The sequence below is a fragment of the Paramormyrops kingsleyae genome, chromosome 7, assembly GCF_048594095.1.
Source record: "Paramormyrops kingsleyae isolate MSU_618 chromosome 7, PKINGS_0.4, whole genome shotgun sequence".
Taxonomy (NCBI): domain Eukaryota; kingdom Metazoa; phylum Chordata; class Actinopteri; order Osteoglossiformes; family Mormyridae; genus Paramormyrops; species Paramormyrops kingsleyae.
In genome coordinates, this window is record NC_132803.1 from 30,360,631 (window position 1) to 30,376,323 (window position 15,693).

The window sequence follows — 15,693 nt, forward strand, 5'->3', positions numbered from 1 at the left end:
TGAACATGTTAAACTGTGCCCAGGCAGTTAGAATACGATGGCAAAGTCGCTTTCATCTGTCTTACGTTGTTTCTTTTTTGTTTGTGTCTTGTTTAGTTAGTATTTTTACTCGCCATTAAATTTATTCAGACTTAATACGAAAACAGGATTTGACAGTTTGAATGACTGCAGATATTTCAGGGTCCGCCTGAACCTTCTGTGAAGTTTTCAAAGATACATTCTCCCGGGAGAGCAGTGAAGTGTCACCTTTGCGTTGCAGTGACCTTGATGATATAGTAGAGAAACCAAACTGAAAAAAACCAAGACTGCTAAACTGATAATCCCCTTTCCCTGCAGGGAAACTGACCAGCTGTCGGAGGGGATTGCAACAGAGCAGAGGTCCCCAGTCAATTTTCCCTGAGGGCCAAATTCTATCATCACCAACATGAAACCAAGGGCCACCAAATAACAGACGTTAAAATATGCCAATCAGGGGTGGGTCAGCGGAATGTAAGGGGTCAATCAATCCTTTCTTCCTGAGGTTTGCTTGGGCCAAACATTTCACTCACGTGGGCTGAATTGGCCCCACAGGCTGCATATTGGGGGCCCCTTCTGTAGATCTTTACCCTCTCCAAGGCCCTATAGCTGCTGCGTGCATGTCCAGGCATGTCCCAGCTCGACCTATTGACCTGTTCTCCCTATCCGGCTGTGCCAAATGGTACCAGCCCAGGATTTCTCCAAGCGGCACGCACACATGGCCTGGTCACATCCAACCCTTCTCAGTTTCGCCATGTGCCGTCTCGGTAGGGGGCCACCGTCAACGACACCACTTTGGAAACCTGAGATGGAGTCGGAGTGGGGAGGTCCCCCCTGGCTCCACGCCGGCGGTCACGCTCCTATCCTGGCTGTGCCCCCCCACCCAGCATTATATTTAGCTGGGGGTGGGAATGAGGGGAATGAGAACCTGTGATTTGTGCATCTGGGAGGCCATGGAAAATGTCCAGTCACACCTGCCCAGAACAGGTGGGTGATTTGGGAGCAAAGGAGAAAATCTGAGGACTGACACTCAGCTGGAACGACCAGTTTGTGCTGGTGTATGACCACGTTGACACTGGACTATGACTCAACCTGTAATATGAAATCATTGAGCATGTTATTGGACAAAAGTTTCTCAAGCTCATACATACTAGACTCTTTCTGTAGTGCAGGGGTGGGGAACCTGATCAATGGAGGGGTTTTTGGGATGACCTCTCAATCAGCCAATTCAGCCAGTGGTTCTTAAACCCATCCTGGGGGCCGAGTGTTATTGGGTGATTGAGAAGTCATCCCAAAAACCCGCACCCACACCGACCCTCCATTGATCAGGTTCCCCACCCCTGCATTAGTGGATACAGGCAAATAGAAAGAGGACTGTATTTGTGATCTGCTTTTTGTGTTTAATTTGTGTGTACCAGTTGTGAACCGATGCAGGAAGGGGTTTTAGAGGATTCACACGTTTGCACGTCTCCTGCCTGGAATTGGTCTTGTATTCTTGTATTTCCACTTGATGGTGGACCAGCCAGTAGAGAAACAGAGACAAACAGCTCAACCGGCCTTCCTTCCTACTGCGCTGGGAATCCGGAAGCCAGGCTTCCGTCGGCAGGGACTGGAACAGATTTTGTACCTCCTTCCTGCACGTTTTTCACATTCTGGCAATGGATTCATGGTTATTTTGATGTCAGTCGCCATCCCAGCATCCTGTAGGGGATTGTTAGGTCTTCTCTAGCTATTGTGTAATACAATGACTGCTAATGAGCAGTATGAAAATATACAGAAATGGCTTTATGAATGTGGTTGTTGGTGGAGCAAGGTGACAGTGAGAGATGAATTAATACACCTGGAACTACGAAGTCCGGAACCCCGGAGATCTTATTTTATAAAAAATAACATACTGTGATGTTCTAGGTCATTAATAAAAATAGAAACCAAATCAATGAGAGACTAAATGGGTTGGTTCTGTCTGTCCATCTCTCCGCATCCTTTTGGTGGAGCTGGTCCATTTAATCTTTAATAAGCCCATTCACACCATTAATGGATGTGATGGACTCAGTGCTGTACTGCAGCCTGCCCGTCCCATGTTTCCGCATTCATAAGCATGAATGGGTGCTTAATCAGTGCCATTATCCGTCAAAGCCGCAGAGGCCGAACTCAGAAACAGTGCTACATCGTGGCGTCCCGTGAAGTGTCAGTGACCTGGCCCTCTCTGTCTGTCTAAAAATAAACTCCCCCCCAAAAAATGGCATGTGACTCTAAGGGGTTCAAAGTCTGCCACTTTGTCTAGGAAAATACTCTGTGCCGGCGTCCGTCCTTTGGTGCAGTTTGCCTCTCTCTGGCGTCTGCGCTGCACCGGCTGCACCGTGTGACGCAGGCCTTGTGTGCCAGCAGCCTGTTTTGTTGCCCTTGTCCTGTCTGCCTGTCATGAGTTCAGTAGCACCTGGAACAAACAGACCAGAAAGAATTCCTCGCTGGACACGTTCCCTCCCAGAACTCCTGGAGCCTTGATGTTATTTCCGATGAATTCCCCCTGCCCCAAATCCTGCTTTACGACTTCATGCAGCCCCTAACCCCCAAAATACCCTTTATTAATGACTGGCGACACAAATTGGAGCTTTATTGGTCTACGATTCAGGTATGGAAGCTAATATCAAGCAAAGTGGAGGTAGTGTGTGTGAAGTGGCACGTACTGTGTGCGTGGATGCAGGTCAGCTGCCCAGCTTGTACCTCGTCCCGGTTGTCCCTGACATTACCGGGCTCTCTCTCTCTCTCTCTCTCTCTCTCTGGTGGCGAGTCCCACTTTATGACCACGATCAGCAGCCTGTGGGCAGGATGTACACACATATCATTTCTTATAATCTGATAATTGCAGAAAATTACTATTTTCTCACAAAAATCAGACTGACTGACCTGGCCTGAGAAAGGGCGTCAGACAGGAAGAATGTGCCCCAGAGATATTCTGGTACGCTCCGATATTGTGCTTTGTGTGACCGGCAGACTAGTCATCAGATCAGACCCCGCACAATGGGTCCATTCTTTTAGAAATCCCAGTACACATACACCATTTCGAATCTCCACCCCCTGTTGGGCATGCCAGGGTCTGCGGATTACCGGTGCGGCCCCACCACCATTCAACATCCTTCTCCCTGTCCCTTCATCCAATCAGAGACGAGAGCCCAGGGTAGCATAATGTGATACCTCCTGCGGTCCGCAGCCTAGTGCTTTTACCCGCCCAGAGAGCTCACCTTGGCCGTACGCTTAGTGAGCTTCTCGTTTCAGGGGAAACGATCCATTAGCAAGTGCTGGTCGGACCTCGCCCTCCCCCGTCCGCCAACTCGCCGTGGATCATATGATGCAGACTGTCCTCGTCCTCTTCTCCCAACAGCTCAGCGGCGGATCCGAGGGCAGTTACGAAGACAGTCCAGACGGCACCAAGAAGAAGAGGAAGCCCAAGAATTTGTAAGTCCACACTTTGGGGCGTCTTGCACATCTCCACCTAGTGGTGAACTGCTGTGAAAATTTTGGCCAATACTAATAAATAATATATTTTTCACTAATGCTACCAATACCGATAATCGATACCGACAGCTATCGTCTGAGCGCCACAAATCGGTAGTAGCAGTGATGGTGGTAACTTTATTACTTCCAACCTTATGTCTATGTGAAGCCGCCACGTTGCGTAACGCAGGCAGTGAGACACCGGTGAAGTAGCGCTGACTTGTAGCAAGGTTACGAATGAGCTGATGAAATCCCTCTTCCTCCACAATGGAATATTAACTGCTCATCCAATACAGTCACCTCCATTCTTTTAGAAGTTGTATCTTTAGCTTGGGTGCTGATAACTTTGAATATCAACCAAGATCGACACATGGGACCGATGCCAATATCTTTTCCATTTTAATGAATATCAGCTGAGTGGGACGGGGCCAGATACTAGGTCAGCATGCTAGTGAGGACAGTGTCCGGCCATGTGAATCGGCGTGCGCTGGGCGTGTAAATCTGCTGTGTCTACGCGCCGAGCCCTGGCATGCGGCTTGTCCGGAGAGAGTGCCACCGTCACCGATGGTATCTGTCTGCTGCCTCAGCTGCTTTCAATGTCACCTGTACGCCACCTGCGGGTCTGCAAATACGAGAGCATGCCGGCAGATGTGCGTCTTTTTTCTTCGGCTGTCTCGGACCGTGCAGAAATCCCTGGCGATGACGGTGTCCGTGTGACGGACCTTGGGGCATTTCAGGTTACGGATGAGTTTGGATTTCTGATGCGGTCGCCCCGGAACGCTTGGTCATGCACTGGTAATACCGTCTGCACAGAGAGCTCATCTAGAGGACGCAGAGGATCCTGATCACAGATAACTTAGGGTTCGTCCTGGGTGTGGATAGGGAGGGGGGGTCGGCAGGTGTGGATGTGTGTGTGTGTGTGAGTGTGCATGTTTGAGGGCACTGACACACAAACTTCATCAGACTCAAGTACTGAGACACGTCAGACTACGGTTTGTTTTTCCATTGGAGCTGCTTTTGACCAGCTATTGACCAGCACCTAGTCACAAGAACAACCCCCCCCCACACACACACAAACACAGGCTCCACACACCCCCTTTAGGCGGAAGCCCACCCTCGAACGTACACTCAGGCTGTCTTTGCCACGGCCCCGGCGTTAAATCAGGCGCTGCACGTCCAGTGGCTTTACTCGCCGAGCACTGGGGAGCCGTAAGGCGAAGCTGAGGAACCGGGTGGGATCCGGGTAGGAGGGGGGGGGGGCTGAGGCACGTGAGGAAGCTAAGGCAGAACTAGGAGACTGAAATGAGAGGGAGCGGAAGCCTCGTTCCTTCCCCTGCACCCTCAGCGTGACCAGCGGGTTAGTCCCAGCCCCCCCCCCCATGTCTACAGGCTGAGATACTGAAGTAAGACTCCAGGGTGAAGATGTTTTCCTCACCATCATAAGTGCTGCCTCCTCCCTCCTCTCAATATCCGTGTCCTGCGTGGCCTAGAATAAGCTTGTGTTTTTTTTTTTTAAGCTAAACCAAACATCTCGTCCGGCATGATAAGGCGTGATATGGCGGTATGAGTTTCGAGTTCACAAATCTTCCTATGAGTTTCATGATGTAAATTGCCCACCATGCTGTAATGATGCTCTAGAACATTACAGAGCTACTCTGCATTTATTTTTTTTTCAAATTACTGCCTTTCGGTATACAAATACAACATAACGACAGTTTACAAGCCGTTGGGAGCTTGTTTACACGTGGGCAAAGTTCCCCGAGGCTGGAAACTCAGTGGAAGACCTGTAAATTGCAGATAAACCGACACAGGAGCCCGGCGCGGGACGTACATCCGGGGCCCTATTTAATCTGGCTCTCGGGTTCCTGCGTCAATAAAAACACCCCGACTGGCCTGCATCCTCGGGGCCGCGAGGGGTGAACGCGAGCAGCTGTAGCTTCAGCTGAGCTCAGACACGGTTGAATGAGAGACCCCCCCCCCCAGTCACTACAGTGGAATTTTTCATTTGACCATTGAGTCGAGATGCAGCCCATTGTTCTTTGTCTTATTTGCGAACTTTTCCTCTTCCCTCTTTGTGCGCAGTATGCTTTAGACACTACGCAGTACGTCGTACACCTTTCTGCTTGCTGCAGAGCGCTGTAGGTTTAATGACGGGGCGATTCTGGGTTTTTATGGTGGGAGGCAAAAGAGGAGCCTAATTCATACACAGGGGCTAACGTTACCATTAGCCAATGATGTGTTTTGAATCCATGAGTGACAGGGGAGGGGACATTCTGGGGGCCAATCAGCTTTCAGCTGGGGCCAGTGCCCCTGTATTAAAGATAATATTTACTACTGCTGCTTTATATCACTGTTCCTGTAGCTGCATGTGGTTAGCTAGCTGCAGAGGGGCTAGTCTGTGGGAGAAAATGAGTGAAGATAGATCCAATTGGACAGAAAAGATGGAAGATGGTTAAACGAGGTACAGGAGAAGAAAAGCTGAGATTTCACGGACAGATCAGAAAGCGAGCGGAATTTTTCTTCAGTGAAAACCTTTCCATGACCACATTCCCCTGACTCAGCAAGTCTTCCTGACGGGACCAGCAGCTGCGTCTGAGATCCAGATCAGCTATGTTTTGGCCATTAACCCCCACCCCCCCACCACCAGCATGATGGAAGTTCTTTGCTATTGTGAATAAAAACAAGAGGAATTACAGACCAAATCCCTGTCTAATCACCCACTGGTGTTCTGAAGCTGATCAGATTTGCCAAATATAGAAGCCCCTCCCCTAAAGCAGCCAAAAATGGAGTTTTATTTTCCTGATTTCTGGTCTGGCGTCAGTGTACACTGTGAAACTTCTCCTTCATTATCACAGTTAGTGTGAGTCACTGTGCCCGTGATCAGGAGGACACTTTGAGCACTATTTACTCTGCACAAGATTTACCTCTGTGCTGAATAGTAGTTCTCCGTGTAGTTCTGTTCTCCGTGTAGTTCTGTATTGTATTGTGTGTATTGTGTGTAGCCTGTAGTATTTTTGTTTGTTTTGCACATTGAGCCAGGAGAAACTGTTGGAGGGCACTGAGGCGAGTCTGTAAGACGCACAGGTGGAGCAGTGGGTGGAGGGCTTAGTGCGCCGTGCCCTTGAGAAGATGGGGGTGTCTCGATACCCGACAGCCAACCTGCTAAGCAGATAATAATCAAATGACAGGAATACAGGCTCCCAAACAGCGGGGGGAGGAAGTGATTCAGGTGCCCCCCAGACTCGCAAAGTATCCCCCCAGACCCCCTCCGGAGTGGAAGTGGAACGGCTGGGATCCATCATCACCTGAGTGGGGGCTTCCAGGTGTGCTGTCAGGCCCACATGGTGATAGGCAGCGGGGGGGGGTGCGCAGTGTCAGGCCCCTACAGACAAGGGAGAATTATTATGCTCCCGACAGACAAATATTTGCACACCTGTTGCTCTTTTCTGGGCCGTGAAATTGAGTAAAGCCTACGGCTTATTTTCAAGATGGCCCACCTGTTTGGAGAAACGTGAGAAATCGGACTTGTTTCCTGTACACACGGACAAAAAGCCCAAACCTTGTCTGGAGAATGCATCACTAAATAATGTCTCATCAATCATTTCTTTCTGGAATGTTCTTTTCTGTGTCCATTTTCAATAAACAAAAGTAGCTGTGCAACGGATAATAGTCTTTTTATAACGATTATTTCTGTAGCTATAATTATAATCTCACGCTCACAGAAAAGGCTTCATAGCGGCTTGTGAAATCTGGGCCGGCTGTGCTGCCTGGGAAGCCTGCAGTGTCCACGGCGCGTTCAGGAAGCACGCTGAGCCGTGACTGGAGGCTCGGGGCCCCTCCCCTGCTAGGCCACACCCCCACCATATATAATGCTGCTACAGAGCCACACAGGGGTAGGAAGGAATGTGACAGCCGCCCACACTTATGCGAGCTCTGTGTGCTGCTGCCCCCTCAGGCTCATTGATGCTACACACCATGGTCGACTTCTCCGAGAAGTATCTAGAAAGGTAGGATAGGGAGACCCTCCTCCATGCATGTGGTCAGTGGGGGGTGTTTTGGTATAGCTGAGGTTTCGGGTGCAGGGGCTGAGGTGTGTGTGTAGGGGGGGGGGTCATTCTTAGTCGAGAGTGACAGAGGACTTTCACACTTTTCCCCGTGGGTTTGGGGGAAGGGGTGTTTTGGAATTCTTGGTAAAAACTGCAGTTAATTTGGGCTATAAAGAGGCCAGGTGTAGCAGAGAGGAGCTGCAGAGTCCTGTCACTGCGTCTTCTGCAGCAGGGGCTGACGGCATCACACTGAGCACGGAGTAGCATTTCCGGCTCTCCATGTCCACTGCTCCTCGCCGTGTCCCCGCTCCGCACACCCGGCTGGAGCCTGAGCGTTTGGGCCCTGGGGCTTAGCCTCCCGGTGCAAGGTCGGAAGCCAGGCTGGTACCGTGCTGGAGAAGGTGGGGGTCACGGTGAGGCCCCCAGCCCCGTCCGACCGTACAGAAAACATCTGGCATGTGCAAGAACTGTGTCTGGTGTAGGTTCAACCAAGGATCCTTGATGCCAATAGATAACTTTGATGTCAAACTTTGCATTGGGTTGCTTGTCACAGCCCCCCCCCCCCCCCAGGTAGCGGGGGGCTGCTGTTTTTTTGTTGCATGAGTCCCAGATTTTCTCTGAAATTGAAAGTGGCTGAGTTTGACGGCAGGGAACAAAAATAGAACATGGGCAGAATAGAGAAGGAGATCCGATTACGCCTGGCAGCGCGGAGGGGGCCAACAGGACATTTGGAGGAGAAGCACATGCTGCACCCCCCCCCCCTCCAGAAACACACACACAGAGCTTTCCTTCACCTCTGGGTTACATCCTCTTGTGGGTTGCAAACCTCTCATGGGCTTGTGCTCAGGGATGCTGGTTCTCTACCCATCCATCCGTCATCTACTGCTTTGTTTGTCCATCTTGCAGGAAGGACAGGTATATAGGTAGAATTCAGCTCTTTGTGTGTGTTCGTGTGTGTGTGTGTGGGGGGGGGGGGGGGGGCAGGTGGGTGTTAGAGGGCAGGGGGGCTAATCTGCACCATCTACACCCTCCTCACTGACCTTCCCACACCCAGGTCAGCTAGTATAGGGGTGTGGAGTGTGTGTGTGCATCTCTGGGGGGGGGGGGGGGGGGTTCATTGTCCAGCATAGGGTGCACCTGAGCACTGGTGGCAGACCTGATGTTGACCTGGACGCAAGATGGGGAGGGTCGTGTATGTTTAAGAGTCTGAATGGGCTGGCATGACTCTCAGGGCAGTGATGGATGCACTCGCGCGTCGCTAAAGATGTAGAATACGCGCAGGGTCACGTGACTCCCCAAGGACAGCTTCGGGGGGGGGGGGGGCATAATCAGAGCAGGGTCCTTTTAACTCACAAGTGACAGTGTATTTCCTGTAATTCATTTCTGTTGTTATTACTTAACATACTCATTAAACATACTTAACATACTCATTAAATGTTCCAGTCTAATTCTGGAATGTCTTAATTTCTTTCTCCATGACTTGCCGGGAAAGTTGCCGTCTCTGGTGTGGATCAGCTTTTGGATCGGTGGTCTTTTCTCTGTTTATTCATGCACCTAACATTTGGCTCATGTTTGCCGCTGACCTGAAATCAGAAAATAGCATCTCTAAGAATCACAGGGGTGCAGTACTGCCATCGGACCAATGGGTGGCACTGTCGAGTTGCGTTCCGAGCACTCTCTTTTTCAGACTACGTCTGGTAGGGGGGCGTCAGAGAACGATTTCCATGCAGCCACATTCACCCACTTGAATTGAAACCAGACTCATATAATATGTTATTTTATTGTCGCCCGGCAAATATTTTCCAGAGATTAAACAGGCCTCTTTTGACATGGGGGGGAGGGGGGGGTGGGATGCTGTGGCCTCTCGCCACCCACATGACCCGCGCATCACCAAAACCTCCAAAAATAGTGATAAAATACATTCCTGCCCCCTGCTTCAATTTTATGGCTTTTAAAAAGAGTTTTTATATGTCAAATAATTATGCCTTTGTCAAAGTGTCTATGAATCGGTGACCTAAAAGTAGCATTTTCATAGGAAGCTTATGTTTTCCCAGACAGCTCCTTTGCCTCCCTCATTCAATAAAAGTTAAAACTGGGTTTTAAGGGATTCACTCCCACATTTACCCAGTAAGCCCTTTCATGCACAGTCATCGGGTGTAATAGAATCATCTGTGAATATCTGTAGAAATATTGATGGCTGAAACCGTATCTTGCTTCAAGCAAATATTTGACATTCCTTGAGGGTAACTGAAGCATGCAGTGCGTATGTCATCCCTGAGACTTTCAGGGCGTGTGCCTCGCTGACACGCGTGGCGAAGGTCCATCCATGCCATTGTGTCCGACGGCAGCCGGTTAAATCCGAGCCCGTCCTGTCGACAAAACCAGATCTTATCTGTTGTTGGTATGCGGGCCCTGCATTTGTTTATCCAGGCCAAACACTCCCTTAGAATCAGCAAATACAGTCTACGTGTTTTGTGTGCCCAAAACATGCCCTGCCGTATTTTGATAGTAAGGCCTTAGCAACACTTCCAGGAGGGCACAGGAGGAGTGGCAGAATTGGCAAAACAGCCGCACGCGGTTCAGTGAGTAGAGGGATTCGAGTCCCCGAGGCCCGAAGCTTGAAGCGTGACAAACGAAAGCCCCTATTATCCTCTGTGTCCCAGGGTCTCCTGGGTGCCCATGTTCCATCTCTCTGGGGAGATGTGTGGAGAGAGTGGGTTGGAGGCGAGATAGCCTTATGGGAAAGGGTACCGGGAATCCTCAGGAAGACTCAGGCTCAGAGAGACCATGTGGAGGATCGCGGCATCACGGCGCAGAGAGGGGAACTGGCACTCAGCTGCAGCTCCCGCCGTCATCCCGCGGGGCGATTCCCCAGGAGGCCTGACGTGAAGGAACGCTTCTCTCTCCTTTACTCCGCTCGACAGTCGCTGGCTGCCTTGCCGTGCAGGAGCTGCCGGGCCGAGAGCGGCGTTGCCGACAGCCGCAGACACGCCGCCAGGCGACGTCGCTACACTGCTCTGGGTCGGCGCAACCCTGCTGCAACACAAAATGTATGCGCCAAAGGCACCTGTGCCCCGGTGCAGCACAGACAGGATCTAAGCATCTCACAGGACCATCACATACATTTTTTATGGTTTTATTCTTTCTGAGATTATAGTCGTGGCTCGCGGCCCCCGGCGATCGATCGACACTTTTTCGCTTCAGGGGGTCCAGCTGGTGTGTTTGTCTTTCATCTCAAATTTTTTCCCTCCCTCTCTTTTCTCGTGCTCAGGGCCAAAGACATGAAGAACCGGCTGGCGTTCCTACGGAGGAAGAATGAGTCCCCCGGAAGCTGTCCGTCCGGAAAGCTGGACAAAGCCATGAAGTCAGTCAAGTGAGTGCATGCGTCCGCTTCCTGGGTGGCATGCAGCATGCAGCATGCGGCGGTGGCGGCGGGAAGCTCCGGCGGCGTTAGTGACCAGCGTCGTTTCCTGCGTGCCGCAGAACAGAACGTCTGGTTTCACTCTGACTGCAGCGTAAACCACTGCATCTGTTTGGGTGTCTTGCAAGGCGGAAAGCTCTTAAACGGATACAAGATGCAGCATTTCGGAGGGGGGGTCTTCTATGACTAAATGTTGTGATGGGGGGGGGGGAGGCACAACCCACCCAAATTGTGCCTTCCACCTGTAAACTGTATGATCTATAGTGATTGGTCTTAGATTTGTGGAGATGTATGGATTCACTGGGACTTTACTAGGGTAAACATTCCCTGCCGGAGTATGTCTGTGCCAAAGCAGAGCGTTAGCCTGAATGCGGCACAGTGAGAAATCTCATTAGACAAGCCTGTGTGATGGTGCATTTCAGCCTTATGATGATGATCTCAGAAAGGCCTGATCCGATGGCATTTTAAATGCGTGAAGCTAGTGCCGATCATAGATCACGGTCTCACACACGATTAGATGCTGTGGCAGAAATCTAAAGTGGATGAAAATGAGCAGAATGAAGAAACGGGACCGTAAAGGGACGGATGTAACTCGAGGAAGTATTTCTGTTTTGGCTCAGTGAGGAGACCTGCTCTGTTCCATTGAGCCAACACATGTAGAGCAGGGGATTGAAAAAAATAGAAAAATACTGGGGGTGTGGCTTAGGGGTGAATGCAACGCCCATCAAACCTTACAAGACTGGCTTAGTCTCCTCCCCTCTCCCCTCCCCTCAGAGAACAAGCATATAAGCAAGAATCCAGCAAGGGCAGTCAGACACTCTGACACAAAAACCAGAGAGAAGTAGCATAACAGGGAAAGAGAGAGAGAGAGAGAGAGAGAGAGAGTGAGAGACAGACATAGCGTAAAAGAAGCCAGAGGCACGGCAGAGCGCTGGGCATTCAGGCAGGACGGAAGGCAGCGCACTGCTTCGAATGGGTCACACAATGAGAAACCTGGCAGAGATGGGCTTGCTGAAGAACCGTGCGGCTTTCATCTGCAGGCCCGCACCGGAGGAGGCGCAGAAGTGGGGCGAGTCTCTGGACAAGCTGCTGGCCCACAAATGTGAGTTTGCTAAAGCTTTTCCTATAAATCTCAATTCACGCTGATAAACTTGGTTATCCTGCAATGCACAGCTTGCTCAGAGGATATGCAGATTTTTGGACAGGAATGCTTTAAACGCTAGGGGCATGAAATCTCTATATATGTTTATTTGTCCATCCATCAATCCATCCATCCATCCATCTACTAACCCCTTATTCTGGTTGGGGTCTCTGGTTATTCTCTTAATAAATACATCTTTAATATCAGTAGGGTTGTTATGGAGAGCAGTATAACACTGAGAGCAGTATATTAATTTCTTTCACTGGTTTAATCCCAGTAAAGACACCCTTTTCTTGACGGCGCTGTATCTAGCCTCTGCTATTATCCATGCATGCCTTCTCTGGTCGTTTGACCGTTCGGCAGGCACTGACGTGTGGGTGCTGCAGTGGGTGAATAGTCCTCCTGTTCCCCGGTCCTCGGCCCCCGCGTTAATCTCACGCTTTAGTGCAGGGAGACGGAACGGGGGTGGAAGGGGGAAGGGAGGGGGACTGCTGCCCCGCGTTTGCACACGACCATCAAGCCTGACTGCAGACTCCCGTAGCATTGCGATGACATCGGCGGCTGCCACACGCACAGACGCGAGTGAAGCAAATATCCCGTTTCCTATAGAGCCCCCTCCCCACTCAAATCGTAGTCTGTCTTGTGAAAGGCAGTCTTTCCTTTGTAGATAGTCTTATCAGCAATCGATTTGGGGTGCGGTGGGAGACAGAAAAGTTCTGGCAGTCTGTAGGTTTCCCCCCACCCACGCACTCACTCCGAGATCCCCGGTGCCACCACATCTCCACATCGCCCCTTGCATCAGCTTGGTGCCCCTTGCATGGCTTCTATTGCTACAGAGGAAACCTGCATTTCCAACCACATCTAAAAGATGTGATGCTGTCATGTATGAATGAAACGAAATGTATTCTGGGAAATAAAAAAAAATGATGTATCTGACGTTCGATGAAGCCTTGTGCAGCATTATGATTCCATGAGCAGCTTGCGCTATTTTAGATCTTCCTTCTGCTGGGCTGTGCGACGTTACCATGGTTTCGTCATTGGTTCCCTATTAATGTCCTTTGCTCTACCCTTTCTCTGCCCTCCCCAGATGGACAAGCTGCCTTCAGAGCGTTCCTGCGCACAGAATTCAGTGAAGAGAACCTGGATTTCTGGTTAACATGCGAGGACTACAAGAAAATCAAGTCACAGTCGAAGATGGCCTCCAAAGCCAAGAAAATCTTCGCAGAATACATCGCTATCCAGTCCTGTAAAGAGGTAAACACAAGCTTGTGGTTTAACAGTGGTCATTCTTTAAAATTTTGGTTATCAGTTGGTTTGGTTTTCAATCAAAATGCCTACCATTCGGTTTAAATGTGCCTTCCAAAAATTATGAGGCATTTTCGCCACATACGCGAATCCGAATCCTTAGCCTTCAATGAACCTGCTTTTTTCCTTGTGACTTCAGGTCAACCTGGACTCTTACACACGGGAGCACACCAAGGAGAACCTGCAGACCTCGTCGCGGTCGTGCTTCGACCTGGCCCAGAAGAGGATATATGGCCTCATGGAGAAGGACTCTTACCCCCGCTTCTTGCGCTCAGAACTTTACCTGGACCTTGTGAACCAAAAGAAGTCCATGTCGACGTCATCTTCATCGTCGTAGAAAAAAAACGGACAAAATCAAGGGGACAGAGACTCAGAAAGAAAATGCAGGGGATTGAGTTCATTTAGCATTTAGTTTTGTTTCTCCATCCCGTCTACTACGACTCAAGAAGTTCGAGATGGCTTGTGAAGAAGGAATGCCACAATGTTTACACAAAGCGTGACAGAGAGTAGCCCCGTCCAGCTGGCGCGCTGGGCTGGGGTCTGGAGGGATTAACCCGGCCAGCTGGCCCGGGGTTCAGGGGGTCATGCCTCCGCCATCACTGTTAGTGGTTTTTTAAGTTCCCCCAAGTGCTGGAGAACGGACTGGGTGCTGACAGGTCCCAGAGACATGGACTGCATTACTGCTCCTTTTCCCCCCATCTGCCCCCCCCCCCCTTTCATTCTCATGGATCCTGTTAAATTTTGTTGGTACGACAAAGGGGTGCATCCCCTCCCCCCCACAAACTCACACCACACACACACACACACACACACACACATTTCAGAACAATGTCCTCATCCCAGTGGTCGGCAAGGCCTTTGGATTTCTTTGTCAGCCTGTTTGTTTTTACCTCTCCTCTTTTCATTTGCCATCAAAGTTTTTCTTTGATTCCTCCCACCCTTACCATTCCATTTTTTTGGGGGGGGGGGGGATGTAGATCTTTCTCACTGCATTCATCCAATGAATAAGGCGAAAAAAGCAAGCGCTGGCAGTCTGATACGACAGAGGGGGAAACCCACCCCCCCCCCCCTTCACCCTTCCCCATCCTCCCCCCTCCCAAACATCTTAGAAGGACCTGCTGCCCATCTCCAAAGATTGTAAAATGCTTTATTTGAGTTCTGTAGAGCCAATAACCTACTCATTGTAGCTACTCCTTGACTGGATGAGACAATATTCTCAGGACATAAAGCACTCAACTATGAAGTTTGTTATTTTCATTTTCTTTCATACATTAAAAATGTTTGTTTTTTTATCACTTCTGGGTTAAAAGCCTACACTCCACTCATATGCAGAGCAGAACAGTCGGTTGCTCTATTAATGAGAAGGCGGCGCTTTATCTGTACAGAGGTATTTATTTAGAGACCTTATTGCAGAATGCTTAACACATTGCACTCAGCTGAAACCTCCCCCCCCCCCAATCATTACCCAGCCGTAACCACATCCACTGCTGTCTGGATTTAAAGTGCAATATGTTTGTTTTCCTTTGGATAAGTTTCCGTTGTTTTCTTTTTATTTTTTTATTATGAAATGGACAACGGATTAAACTCTGTGTTACTTTTTATTTGTAAGAATTGTTACAGATTCTGCTGGTTGTCTAACTCGTTTAAATTAAGAGAGAAAGCGAAGAAGGCAAGTGTAGACCCCCTGGCAGCAGGCAGCCGGGGCTCCATGTAAATATCATTCTTAAAAAAATGAGATAGACAAAATGAAAAAAAAACAAAAAAAAACAGTTGCATTAATGTAACGTGAGAATATGGTTGTAACTATGTAAATATGAGAGAAAAAACTATAAAATAATGTGTATTGTTACAAATGAGGAGGTCAGGTTTTGCTCTTCCTGGTTATACACTGCTTGTAAGGAGTTTTATTAAATGTATTTTATCATTTTCACTGTTTACAGACCAGTGCATCTCCTACAGAATAGCAAAGTGACAGGAAAAAAAAAAAACATTTGGTGTCATCAGTGATGGAAAATAAAGGAAGCAGCTTGTATTAAAGTGACCACGTGGTTTTGTGTTTTGTTTACGGTGAATGCCATGCTTGAATTGTGCTTTCGGAACAATTTGGACCAGTAGATACATCTATCCAGCTTCCGTAACTTTATCCGGCCTGATAGATATCCTTGGGCACAAGGCTGGGGAACACCCCAGAAAGATGAATGCATTAATGAAGTAAAGAAAAGCCCAAATCTTAATGAAGCCCTATAGTTTGCCCATTCAGAATCAAATAA

The 15,693-nt window shown here is 49.4% G+C and overlaps 1 protein-coding gene across 10 annotated transcripts in view; it reads left to right on the plus strand.

The window, feature by feature from the left end:
• The window catches only part of rgs3a (regulator of G protein signaling 3a), a 92,888-nt gene extending 77,424 nt beyond the window's left edge, over nucleotides 1-15,464 (plus strand). For 9 of the 10 annotated variants that reach the window (XM_072714754.1, XM_072714751.1, XM_072714752.1 and 6 more), the window contains 5 exons: nucleotides 3,398-3,471; nucleotides 10,828-10,929; nucleotides 12,018-12,079; nucleotides 13,206-13,372; nucleotides 13,563-15,464. In XM_072714754.1, the coding sequence (XP_072570855.1) occupies nucleotides 3,398-3,471; nucleotides 10,828-10,929; nucleotides 12,018-12,079; nucleotides 13,206-13,372; nucleotides 13,563-13,760 (603 nt within the window). In that variant the 3' untranslated portion in view covers nucleotides 13,761-15,464. Of the gene's footprint in view, nucleotides 1-3,397; nucleotides 3,472-5,090; nucleotides 7,518-10,827; nucleotides 10,930-12,017; nucleotides 12,080-13,205; nucleotides 13,373-13,562 lie in introns of those variants that run through there. The other variant, XM_023811090.2, reaches the window with a different exon arrangement.
• The last annotated feature ends 229 nt before the right edge of the window (nucleotides 15,465-15,693 follow it).